This window comes from Labrus bergylta, chromosome 1, assembly GCF_963930695.1.
Source record: "Labrus bergylta chromosome 1, fLabBer1.1, whole genome shotgun sequence".
Lineage (NCBI taxonomy): Eukaryota > Metazoa > Chordata > Actinopteri > Labriformes > Labridae > Labrus > Labrus bergylta.
In genome coordinates, this window is record NC_089195.1 from 21,279,240 (window position 1) to 21,292,721 (window position 13,482).

The window sequence follows — 13,482 nt, forward strand, 5'->3', positions numbered from 1 at the left end:
ATGTGACCTTGCAAACACCTATTGAACATGTTAGTCGTCTTAATGAGACGCCTGGCCTTAATACAACAGAAACAAGAGCTGAGTTTGAGAAATCTGAACATGCGTTGTGCTTAGAGAAAGCTCCTTTGTTCATGTCAAAATAATACCGCAACATTGGCCAACAAGTAATCCTCCTAACCAATCTGGTCCCTCCCAACTGCAGCTCATATAAAATGTGTGTGAGGCTCTTTTCAGCACATTGCCATCATGTTTCTGTACCAGCTCATCAACTTTTTCTTTGTCTCTTCCAAAAAGGAGGATGAGAAGTCACAATATGACCTGTCTTTGTACAAACGTGGTGATCTATTGGAGGTCCCCAGGACCTTATTCACACACTTTGGCATTTACTTGGGTGACAACCGTGTAGCCCACCTCATACCGGACATCCTGCCTGTGATTTCCAAGGATAAATCTGCAATCTCCACGGTGGTGACGAATAACCGCCTGCTGCTGGGGGTCATTGCTAAGATTGCAAGCGTAAGAGTGGACTCTGTTTCTGATTTCGGGTTTGGCTCAGAGATTCTGGTCAACCACATGGACAAGGTGTGCAGCGAGCCTCCTCTGGACGGGGACGAGATAGCTAGACGGGCAGAAAAACTCATGGGCTCAGTCACCTACAGCTTATTGTGGTACAACTGTGAGCATTTCGTCATGTACTGCAGATATGGCATGGCCATCAGCTACCAGACTTACCAGGTACAGTCTCCTCTTGTAGTAAAAATATTAAAGGTTCACAGTTTTCATCCAATTTGCTGTCAAAAAAAATCTGTTCCTTACCAATTTAACTGACTAGGGAAAAATACAAAGTCCTTATCCTGTGTAAATTAATATTTATGAGTTTAATCAAAGCTATAGTATCAACTTTAAAGGTCTGAGTTAAAGACACTTGGTACAGTGCTTTGCCTTTTAGTCGTCTTTCTCCATATGGTGTATAATGACGCCTCTTGATGAGCTACAAAAGCAAAGACTAAAGGAGAGAAGATTGAGTATTTCTACTGTATGTATTTATTTGATATGCCTGTTAACTCAGCCACAGGGTAGGTGTTGAAGAGATAACAGCCTTTGTTTACATTTTCAACGACAAAGCTTCTAGATGAGTGGCTTTAAAATAAAAGACAGCAGGATGACATTTATTTTTGTCAGAAAATATTGCTTTAACATGTAAAGAACAAAACCAGAAAAAAGTTAAGTCAGACTGTTTTGTCCACATGGGGCGTCTAATTGGCTGCATAGATGTTCCAAGACTGTCTGTTTTTTATAAAACGCAATTGTTTGTTAATTGAATAACAAAAAAGCTCAAAGTATATTTGAACTGAGGAAGAGCTGACCTCTTACGCATGGGATTGCTCTAACTAGTCTTTTGATTGAAAAAGCCCATTTATATTGTCTGAAAAACTTTTCTTGATAGAAGGAAATTAAAGAGGGGAAACAGTGGTCTAAAAATGCAGCAAGGATTTGCCTTTCTTAAAGGGATACTTCACCCGTTGAAACATGAATCTGTATTGACATTGGGTCATATATGTAGTAGAAATGTGAAATGAATTTTGATGTTGGTGCCTTCTTGGCAGAGAGAAGGCAGAAAGTATCTTTTTGGCTCATGTAGATGAAAGACACCAAATCCCAGAATGCACAGCACCGCAAATTCCTGGCAGAAAACAGACTCTATGTCTGTGTCCATAGGCAAACAGTGAGAGCACCGACACTACCAGTCCGCCCCAGCTCGGGCTCCTTGTCCTCACCGCCCCGGCGGCCAGCGATATAGCAATATAGCCGCGAGATGGTTGCTGCCGACAGGCCGGTCTTGTGTCCCTGCGAGCGGCCAGCAGCTGCTCCGGCGGCAGCAAAAACACAAGACCGGCCTTTCGGCAATGAGGAACTACCTTTGTAGTTTCACCCCGCTAACCGCAGCAGCTTCCAGTGACGCAAAAATCGTCATTTTGCGTCACTGGAAGCTCCTTTTCAGACTCAGAAATACAAATATATCCTATCTCAGGGGAAAATGAGGGCGGGACGCACGACCATTCAAAAATACTACCAGGTTTCTAATGATACAAAGCTTAATGCAAATGGGTGAAGTATCCCTTTAAATTAAATTGGATATATGCTAGGCCAACTAAAATACAGTTTATACATGAAACTAGATGATATAGTGCTGTATATTCCTCATCACTTATGTTGAGATGCTAAAGGAAATGTTCCATTCACAGCCTGAGACAAAAATCATAACCACCTCCATAACTCTCATAAATAAAAAAACCACGAAAAAACTACTAGTGTTGTTCTAGAGCAGACGTGAAAAAACAACTTTTCAGCAGTTTTCATTATGTAAACTTTTATGTAAGTTTGCACAGCCTGTTGATTATAACAATCCATCACGAGATTGTTATTTTGAGATTCATTTCGAAATCTTGATTCAACAGCAATCTTTAATTCCTTAATTCTTCACACATGCTTCTATTTTTTTACATCCTGGGGATTATTGTGACGTCACATGTAGAAGCTAATAGTTTGAGTTTCACAACACGTGAAGCGACTGCATGGCCGTCAGTCATTAACCAGGATTAAGTCATAAACAGATTATTGGACACATTTAGTAAAACTCAGTGTAAAGATGTGATAATCTGAGTTTATTTATGTTAGTTTCTTTTTACCTCACATTGATTTACTAGCTTTATGGTAAAAATCGGATCGACATGCGTCATATGAGGTTACAGCTCAGCACAGAGTTGTTTGCTTCAGTCCACTGGAGTGAAAAATGAACTTCTTTCTGAGTCGAGTGGCTCCCTCTAGTGTTTCCTCATGTCATAATGATGTTATTCTGGAGATCATGAAGACTTCCCTTTGATAACAGACACTCTACGCTGCTTATTTGTGCTTTACTTTGCTTCGAATCTAATTCTCTCCCTCTTCCTTGCAGTTCTGCACAGCAGTACGGAAAATTGTCTGCAGCAGGATGAGCTCTTATTTCACTGCACTGTGCGGCGTAGGAGCCATGCTGTACGTGGGCTGTGTGACACCACTGACACTTTTACTGACCGTGCTCATCTCATTCACTATCTGGATGGCAGCCTAAAGGCCTCCAGCAAGAAAGACTCATTCAACACGCCGGTGGAGGCTGAAATGAAATGAGTTCCTTATAAGTTTACTTTTTATGTTCTTTGGATCATTTTAGGTCTTTTTTTTTTATAAACTGATGTGAATGTGTCGTCTTATATCGATCATTCTTTACTGTCATTCTTTTCTGAACAGCTTTTTATTAAAATCTACTTTGTTATCATTAATGTTCACTACTTGGCTTTGGTTTGGCACATTTCCAAATCCCTGGTGACCATGGTGGAGATAAAGAGGTATTATCAGAGTTAATTTTAGTGTGTTTTGTGAGTTGAGGAAAAGTTCATGAAACTGTAATTAGATTCTGCTGAGGTTAAAAGTTTGGCTTGGACAAAGTGCAATAAGTTTCTTACCAACAAAAAAATAGAATCACTTGAAATATCATAGTGATGGATGTGTGTGTGTGTGTGTCAGTCCATTAAATCTGTATTTCTACCTGCTTTTGTTTGTGTTTTCTTTCTTGTAAAATGGTCAGTTGTAAATGGACTTAAGCTCTACTAGTCTTCTGACCACTCAAAGGGCTTTTACACTTCATGTCACATTCACACTACATTTACACACTGATGGTAGAGGCTGCAACGGGTGTGTAGCATTACCAGTTGGAAGTCTACATCAAACATTGGATAAAAGCATGGGCAGTTCTAGGCAGGGGCCAACACTGAGCTTGGTCCCCCCTGTGGCCACCCCTCCAAAAGGAAGAGCCCCCCTAATAACACATACACAGTATTTGACTCAACAACCTGACTTACAATCTAGTATTAAATACTGTTACTGAAAAAATATCATTCATGGTATTTTATGTTGTGGTATTTTATGATGTGCACTATTATTTGGCATAATATACATATTTTATTTTAAAGTGATCATCTTTGTCTTTTTTTCTCTTGGGTTTAATGTTCCCCTCTGACAAAACAACTGGCCCCAGTTTGGCCCCCTCAGTAAAAGTGGTCTAGAACTGCCACTGGATAAAAGTGTGGCTGTTTGGCACAGGTGGTGACTAAAAGAATTGCTCAGAAAGAAGAAATTGTTGCAAACATAAAGTGATGGATTTATTAACCGGAAATGCACAAAAGAGCAAAAAAAAAAAAAAAAAACAGTCCAGGGTTATTTAACAAAAAGCAACTAGACTTAATAAGCTGAAAGAAAACAGCCTCACAGCAAGCTGCCACAAAAGAAAAAAAAAATGTTTTGCCATGGACTCTGGCTGAGTCTACTTTTATGCTTCTCTTGGCCTCACCCTAATTGGAGCAAACCATTTCAGGAATATAGGGAAGCCAAAGAACAAAAGCCCCACTGAAACAAGAATAAATCATTAGACAGCAACATATCGTTATTTCAAGTGGAGAGCTAATATCAACTTAGAACAGTAAACACCTTTTCAGGTAGAAACAAAAACACTACACAACATGAAGGCTCCACTCTGTCCAATGAGGCACAGGTGGCCTCACTCAGCCTAATCACTCTGCTGGCTGCAGTAAGGTAAAGTGAAAAATATAGAAGAAAATGATATTCAAATGGGTGACTAATTTCTGATATAAAGATTTTTCTCTGTTTTTGTTGTGCCAAATGAAAGGGGACAAAAAGGACTGTCTGTGGGAACATAACACTGGATGCAGGCTTGGGGAAAAAATCTTCCTGAAACAATTGAAATGTTTGCTCCTGATTTCAGAGAATGTGTGTTTAAGTCATCGTAAGAATTTTAACAAGAATAGCATGGCAATCCTGGGCAACACTCCCAAACTTTGATTTTTTTTCTTTTTTTTAGCAATACCCCTTTAAAATAGACGGGCAAATTTTTTTTTTCTTGATATCAGATTGACAGAATAAAGGAGAGACTGAATGATGAGCAAGAGGTAATACTAAAATCAGCCTTGAATTTTTTTGATGAATATTTATTTCAAGACTCTGAGGGTAAGAGTTGTAGTTTGAGTTCTGTCCGAAGGGAAAACATTAAAATGCTTTCATTACCCATAAAGCACAGTGCTTGGCAAGGAACATTTTTTACATAAAGAAATTAATAAATCTGTGTTATCATTATAATTATTTCTGACTTTATGACCTCCTGTGGCTACAGAGCTAGCACGTTCATGTTGTCTCTAATGAAACAGATTTTAGATTGAACTAAACAAGGACAAGAAATAAATACTAAAATGACCTATACAAGGATGTTTCTTCATATCTCTTAACTTAAACATATTAGAATATATGTGGATGTCCAAAAGCGACAGAGTTTGCGTGAATAAACAGAGTTTGCGTGGATAAACAGAGTTTGCGTGGATAAACAGAGTTCGCGTGGATAAACTCAAAAAGCCAAACAGTGCTTATGAAGGAGTTAATAGCAATTGTGCCATCTGGTGTGGAGGTTAGCTGATTAATCGACATTTGGGAACACAAACTGGTCTATGTTAGCACCATATGCCATATCTTTAATTTGATCTGAATTCTTTGGCAGTAAAACCATAAAAATGAATTCAACCATCTGAAAGATTGTGAGGGTTTTAGCCTCTTGAAAAGGTGTTTGTAAAGACAGAAATCAGACACATCTCATCGTTGAATTTAGCTTCTGGGGGATCAATAAAGAAGTATCTTATCTTATCTTTTTAAAATGAAAGATTCCCTGTGGACATGTTGACACCATGTAAAATACAGTTCTATCTTTTATGTCTCATGCACCACACTTTAATCGTTTTGCAAAAATGTTCACAATGTTGTGGAAGGTGTGGAAGAGGAAAGGTTTGTTTTGAATGTTAATTAATGAAGAAATAAATACATGTATTTTATAAAGATAAGCTTCTTAACCTTTAGACTAAAGTAAGCAGACTTATCCAAATATTTTCCATTAAACTATGTACCTGATGAACATTCAAGACACATTCAATGCAAAAAGTCACTGTGGGTAACATGTGGAAATGGATTTTTGCTTTGAACCTGAGTAACATAGGTAAAATCCAATGGTAATGAAGAGTAATTACCTTGACATTACACCTAAGCATGAATCCTGCAGAGAAACACTATGTATTGATTTAAGGGAGGCTGATGTAATGGGCTGAAACCCACTAGATCTATTAAGTTGAGTGCAGGTTCAAAGTCCCTGCTGAGATTGAAGAATAACTGAGTTTTGTCACCTCTGAAATAGATGCCTTTTAGCTTTTGGCCTGAATTCAATCCTGAAAAATCTGATTTTTATCTATTCACCCAGGGGTTTCCTCTTTTTGAGCTACAAATAAATACATCAAACATGGATCACCGCTGCAGAAAACAAGATTTCTGTTCAAGTGAGAGATGAGTTTTGATCAAATCTGAAGCACCAACAAACAAGTGAGTCTCTAGGGAAAACATAGGACTTCTTTAAGCATAAACATGGTTTCAATGTCAACATTCATGTGTGACAATACAGGACAGAGAACATCGCTGTGCTGTTAATTCATATGGTTTGCATATTCCAAGCGGAACATGTTTGATGTTTAAGATCAGTGCTTACTCTCTGTTTCCTCACGCTCAATATTTTTTCCCCCAAACAGCCTTAGGGGATGTTTGAGACCAGACATTCCAGCTCTGAAATGTTTCCCACGCAATCAAAAAGGCTGGTGCTCCATTAAATTGCCTCTATAGAGCAGTGGTCTTTATGTTCCAAACTGCAGACTATACAGTTAAACTCAAAGTTTAATGTCATCATCTGCCTTGGACTTGCTTTGGTATGACCGCACAAATCCTGACATCTGTGCAACACCTATAAATGCTAAACATCCCAGTGGCTTGTGTTTCATTTGATGCTCATATTACACAAAAGTAGTTAATTTTTGAAGTGGGGTTGTATGATTACTTGTGAATAGTAAGTGTATAAGCCATAGAAGATGACAGTCAGCTTGGCTCCTTTATTCAGAAGCCAGTCAGAGAGCTAGCAAGGAAGCTAGGCTTAACATTGCTCAGAAGGCAATTTGTGCCACGTAGCACTTATTTTTTTGGAAAACCCACATTAAGAAAAACGCTGTTGAGTGTACGCTAGAGAAAATTCTCAGGGCTTTACTTTTCTGTCAGCTGGCCACTTTTTGATGTATCATATACATCACAACAATAAAAGGGCTGAGCTGAGAGGCATTAAAACTGTTCCCAAAATATTTGAAACACTGCATATTGTTCCTGGACATATTCAATACTGTAGCTTAACTGGTCTGATGGCTAACCAAGATACCTTAAGTGGAACGATACGGTTATTGTTGTCCACAGCTTTATTAGACGCTATGAGTAGAGAGGGCTCAGCAGCAGCAGCTGTAGTAATCATTCTGAATACTGAACAGAGAAGTCAGCCAGCAGACGGAATTGGACGGGCTGTAAGAAAACAATGTAGTAATGTTAGTCTAAATTGACTATAGCTACACATTGGGGATGCTGTGCGTTTGAAAAGGAAGGTCAATGTGTTATCATTCTTTGAATACAAATTTGCAGCAGCTGGTTTTCGAAGTTGTCTTATGATCATCTCATTTAGATTCATAAAAGAGCATGGTGTCTCTGGGTATACCGACAAAGATTGAAATAAACACACCTCGAGGCACCCTGTAAATGAATCCTGTGTATGAATAGGAAATACCTTTAATTTCTCATTGCGTATGACACAAACAGGTAATTTCAACATCCTTTTGTTTCATGCCTTCTGGTTACCGCTCATTCCTGCTGTATCTCTTTCTGTCGCTATCAGCATAAAGATGAAAAGAGAGGACAGTCTGTGTAGAAAATCATGCTTTTTTGTAGCTTCGGAAGACAACAAAAAAAGGAAACACACCTTAATGTAGGTAAGAAACGTTTTGCTAAAATGGACAAAAATCGTCACAATTGTATGAGTTTGTGTGCGTTTAAGCTAATAATGATTGGATAAAAGTTTGTTTCCCTTGTTGCAACACTTCACTTTCAAACTGACATTTGTTCTTTTGGTCATGACATTGTGCAGACTCATAAAGAACAGGTGGCATTTGGTCAATAATTTGACACAAGGGGGTTATGCAACTTCGCATATTAATGTTGTGTTGTGCAGAATGATAAATGAGCTGTGGTCTTCTGTAGACACCGTATGTGGAGATATTTAAGTATGCTTCAGTCACTTCAGATATCTCTGGAGCCCGATTCAGTTCAATAATCAATAAATCAATCTGTCACTGCTCTGTGCTGATGTGTTTTTTATCAGTTTGCTGCATGTTGCTGATTAGATCGGTGGATGAGTCGTTCTTATTAATAGAACAATATATTCCATGCTCTGCCTTTCATTGACAAGGGCGTACACATTGTAAAGAAATTAATTAAGAATATATTTTCACTTCCACAGATAATATTGAAAACAATCTTTTTACATCAATGTGATGAAATTACAATGAATAACTTGAAACGAACGACTTAAAAATGTATGATGAAGAGACACCAGAGAGATATTTGTTCAACTAAAAAGTAAATGTTTGATTGAGATAAAACGAGTATTTTCCTATGCAGAAAACTCCTGCCCTTTCATTTTTCACACTAAACCTTACAACAAATTTGAATGCATTTACCATATTAAAGTGCGAAACACATTATTGTTGATTTTACAGCTTGTATAGTGCCCCCAAGTGGCCAAAAAAATAAAAATGTAGTCCACAGGTTATGATGTAAACTGATATAACCATTATGACATCACCCATAGGTTAGTGGACAAGCTTTTTGAGGAATTGGGGATTAACTGTAATCATATTGATCTGCAGAAAAGTTCTGGAAGTTCTGAACATTGGTTTGTTTACTGAGGGAAAAAGGAAAAAGCACAAAGTAATAGGAATTTAAAAAATGTAGTTAGCTGCAGGCTACATTAGGGAACTATACAAACTGAAGATGACACATTAAGTAAACACTGCAAAGAAAGCAATATGAGATACATCGTTGTGGAGAAGACTGGAGAATGGAAAAAAGATGCTGGCAGACTTTGACAGTGCGAAAAAAAAAAAAATTCTATCAGGTGTTCTTGCATAGTTCTCGAAAAACAAATGTTTAGTTGTGCTGACATTCAACATGGATCATCATTTAAATGACTGCTCAACTTCTACAAAAACATTGTGTTTTCTGTTTTCCTCATTACTTCGCCATCTGTGTAGTTTCCTTTTCCAAGGATGCTACTGGACAGTAACTCAATTTCCAACGGCCACATGGTGTCTTGGATTATAATAGTGATAATCAAATTATGAGCCTAATTACCTGCCAGAGGCTCAACAGTTTGAAATTGGTCAGATGCATTGTACTACACTCTGAATAGTAAACCCGTTGTCTTCTAACCCAATAAGAAAGACGATGCGTTCAGTGGTTGTGGAGGAAATGAATGAAGCTGAAAGATTTTTAGCATCTCAGAAAAGTGTCACAGTGACATATAAATTATGTGTAATTGCCTCATATTGGTCAATGTGCCTGTCGTTAAAAGGTACGCTCTAAGGGAAGAGGGTACTCTAAATTGTGTGTCTGTGTGTTGGCTCTGTGGTGTCCTGCCTTGAGCACTCTGTGAGCCTGCACAGGACACATTTATTACAGAAATGATGTTTGTTTCACAGTATTACGTTTGACTTAGAGCTGGAAAGAAGAAAAACAAAATCATGTGTGAACTCATGCCCAACCTTTCTAATAAAATTGAGTCAGGTTTTAAGGTCACCCTATGTGATTATAGGGCGTATAATTAATAGATTGATATGTATTTTATTGATCAAAAACTTGAAAGGACATTTCTCAAAGATGCTTTAAAATTGTACATAAATGTATACACTATAAATAAAGGTTTCAATTGTATTTTGAGCTACCCATACCCCCCTTCTTGTTTGTATTTCTTTGTATCCTGTTCTTTCTGGGGAAGGAAATTTAGTTCAAAACCTTTCTTTCACACTAAACAGGGTCACGTATATATTTGTATGCAGAGACACACTCAGCACAGCGCAAGGTCCAAATTTAACAACAAACCAGGGTCTCTTACATTGGAGTTCATATAATCTTGGACGTCATGAATTAAACATTTAAGAGAACACAAGTGCTAAATTTACTCATTTACTTATTTGTAATGATCGATCTTCTTAATTTGGCACAGGCAGGCGGTAACGTTACTATTCCAGCTCAAACAGACTCGTTGGAAATGAAGAGAGACATCATGTGCCGTTTTGGAGGATGTTGCTAAGGGGGGGAAAAAAAGAAGCTGTTTCCTCACTGTTCCTCACCCCTCCTCATCTGTGAGTCTCGAGTCTCACAGGGCAGGTAGTGCGATCTCCGCGCCAGACGCTCTGCAGTGCGCACAGCCAATTACTGCGCGCACGAGGAAGATAGTTCCTGCGTGAGTTTGAGTGTTTTATACAGCGTTGGTCCTCTGGATAACACTGAAGCGAAACGGAGCAAGTCAAAACATAATCGTAAACTTTAATGGGAGCAAAAACAGTGAGATGACTCTAAAAAGCACACTGTCTAGATTCAGGTGAGTGGAATTTTTTTAAAATCTAATTTGATCCAAATTTGTTATTTTGATCCGGACAATTCCAGTGTGGGAAATGAGCCTGAACCCTGCTGTGACACTAAAGGCTGGCACACTAAGGCTGAAAAAACAAAGGTGTCTCTGTTACAGTTTATTTTTCTTCATTGTGAAAGTATTCCCAGAGATTGAAGATTTGCAGTCCGAACATAATCATACAGTAACTGGGGTCTCCAAAGTAAAAAAAACCATCTTGTCACGATAATAACACATAATAATACAGCGGTTATTTTGAATGGATATTTTGTAGTTTATGTAGCTGAGACTCATGCTTTCAATATGATAATTCAAGACTTCTTAAAGTGATAGTGCATCCTAAAATGATGTGCATTTTTAAACCTATAAATTGAGGGGAAAAAAGAGAATTCTCTCTCGCTTTCGTTGTATGGTGCACTCTTTAGGATCAGCCTCCTCCTGAAATCATAACTTTCAGTGTGCCTCCTTAATGTTAAGCTCAATTGAACAAGGCTAAATATTATAAGAAATGTGTCGTTTTCTTATTCTGTTTCATTGTGGACTCATTAGCTCTTAAAATACTTAAGACTGCGTGTATTGAATACGTCTTTCTAACATGTGTACCATGACTCAGTCTTCCCTCTCTGTAATGCAGGTCATACATAAGGAAGGCATCAGTGCATTCTTACTTAAAGCATGATTTATGATTCATAAAAGTCTACATCAAATGTAAATCAATATTTGTTAAGTTATCCTTTGCACTTTTAGAAGCATTGAAATGGTCTTCACAGTGCAAGCTAAATATGTCATGGTATGTTGTTTTAGTGTCATTCAGTTTTCACACATTTTATTGGGCCTGCTCTGAACTAAAGAGTGCTCCTATAATGCTGCAACTGCATTGCCACTTTTTAAGAATGCTGCATTGAAATCAGTCATTTTAAAGATTCACTACGTAGATTTGGTAGTGAAATTTGAATGTTGGAGAAGTGAAACAATTCTATGCTATATTTTCTGACCTAAATACACAAAACTTACTAAAAGAAAATATGGGTACCTGGAACACTGTTTGGTGCTAAGAAGCTACCAGGAGAGTTACGGCTTCACTGCAGCGGGCCCTCCACCACAATTTCCCGCGTAGCACTTTATCTTCAAACAGTGTCCAGGGGACCACATTTTCCTCTGAGGACAGTTTGTGTATAATTATGAAGATATACCACAGAATCTGTAAATTTCTCCAACTTTCACATATTTCTAACAAAACTCCATGGTGCACCTTTAAGTCGCAACAATCACAGAAAACCTTTGAAATACTAGAGAAACTGATTACTTTTTTGTTGTACCAGATCATGTTTGTTACTGAAACTGGTGTCCATCTCTTCACAGAGTCACTTATGGGGACTGTTAACCATGGAAACATCAGATCAACTTAACACAAGTCAAGTTGAAGATTCACAGCTTCAACTGCAATCTTCAAACTGCTGCTCGACTAAAGACACTATAATAGATGAGAACTTCCTGCAGCTGGACGACAGCACGAAGCTAATAGGAGTTCAAGTGATTCTCATCCTGGCTTACAGCACCATCATCCTGTTTGGAGTTATTGGAAACTCGTTGGTGATATATGTTGTCTTCAAGTTTAAAAATCTGCAAACGGTTACCAGTTTCTTTATCGTAAACTTAGCTGTTTCAGACCTGTTGGTGAACACATTATGTTTGCCTTTCACCCTAATCTACACGCTGTATGGCGAGTGGAAGTTCGGTCAGGTGTTGTGTTTCATGCTGCCCTATGCTCAAGGTGTTGCGGTTCACGTTTCCACCATCACTTTAAACGTCATCGCCCTGGATCGCCACCGGAGCATTGTCTACCACATGGAGACCAAGATGTCCAAAAACACGTGTGCCCTAGTAATTGCCATCACTTGGGCTGTAAGTGCGCTGTTAGCTAGCCCACTCGCCATTTTCAGGGAGTATGGGACGTTAGATTTCCCACCGAACGAGTCTATCCAGGTGTGTACAGAAGAGTGGCCTGGAAGCAGCATGAATGGAAGCATCTACAGCATATCCGCGATACTGATTCAATATGGCTTACCTCTGATGGTTACCTCTGTTGCCTACATTCGCATCTGGAATAAACTGAAGAATCACATGACCTGCACGGGACGAAACGTCCGAAACCAGCGTAGGGAGAAGACCACAAAGATGCTGCTGCTGATGGTGGTGGTCTTTGCTGTCAGCTGGTTGCCGTTCCACGCTTTTCAGCTGGCCGTTGACATTGACAGCACTTTGTCGTACATGAAGGACTTTAAGCTGCTTTTCACCGTGTTTCACATCATGGCTATGTGCTCCACATTCGTAAACCCTATCCTGTATGGATGGATGAACAAAAACTACAGGAAAGCCTTCTTGTCTGTGTTTAACTGTTACCAGCCTAAGGTAAGGCTAAGAGGATGTAAAGGCAGAGACAGGCAAAAGAATGAAGAGGAGGTTTACACAGACTCTAAATCAACTAAGGTTTAAAATACACATGTAAGAGCAAGTTCATTGATTATCATTCATGGAAATATATCCACTTGGTTTTGTGAGGGCACTCTGACCTCCTAAATTAAGCGTTATAGATACAGCCTATATTTGGGCTGGAAAAAATCATTTTAAAAGAGCTTCTACTTTAACTTACCTTCTCTCTTCTCTATGATTGGGTCATAGGGTCATAAAACGTCATGTCCCCACAATCTGTGGAGCTCACAATATGTATTTAGAAACTCCTAACTCCACCTTAATTCTTACTTTTAAAGTAACTCTTGGACAGTGAGCAGGAAACTGAAAAGAACGTCTAAGCTAGAGTAAAAAAAAAAACGACATTTGTG

General features: G+C 38.6%; 2 protein-coding genes across 2 annotated transcripts in view; both read left to right on the forward strand.

Annotated features, from left to right (window-relative positions):
• The first annotated feature begins 224 nt into the window (after window positions 1–224).
• si:dkey-30k22.5 (lecithin retinol acyltransferase family protein) lies at window positions 225–3,585 on the forward strand. Its single transcript, XM_020639749.3, has 2 exons — window positions 225–735; window positions 2,957–3,585. Exons 1-2 carry the CDS (start codon window positions 247–249, stop codon window positions 3,110–3,112), a joined length of 645 nt encoding a protein of 214 aa, XP_020495405.2. The 5' UTR covers window positions 225–246; the 3' UTR covers window positions 3,113–3,585.
• A 6,842-nt stretch (window positions 3,586–10,427) lies between these two features.
• Window positions 10,428–13,482, forward strand: part of npy2r (neuropeptide Y receptor Y2) — a 4,045-nt gene continuing 990 nt past the window's right edge. Inside the window, exons 1-2 of the mRNA XM_029278415.2 lie at window positions 10,428–10,609; window positions 12,002–13,482. The exon at window positions 12,002–13,482 is cut by the window's right edge and continues 990 nt beyond it. Of these exons, the coding sequence (XP_029134248.1) occupies window positions 12,026–13,135 (1,110 nt within the window). The 5' untranslated portion in view covers window positions 10,428–10,609; window positions 12,002–12,025 and the 3' untranslated portion in view covers window positions 13,136–13,482. The remainder of the gene's footprint in view (window positions 10,610–12,001) is intronic.

Excerpts from the sequence above, each read along its gene's own strand:
- si:dkey-30k22.5 (XM_020639749.3), top strand. The coding sequence starts at position 247 with ATGTTTCTGTACCAGCTCATCAACTTTTTCTTTGTCTCTTCCAAAAAG. Across the intron at positions 736-2,956 it reads TCAGCTACCAGACTTACCAG|TTCTGCACAGCAGTACGGAA; the intron begins GTACAGTCTCCT and ends TCTTCCTTGCAG.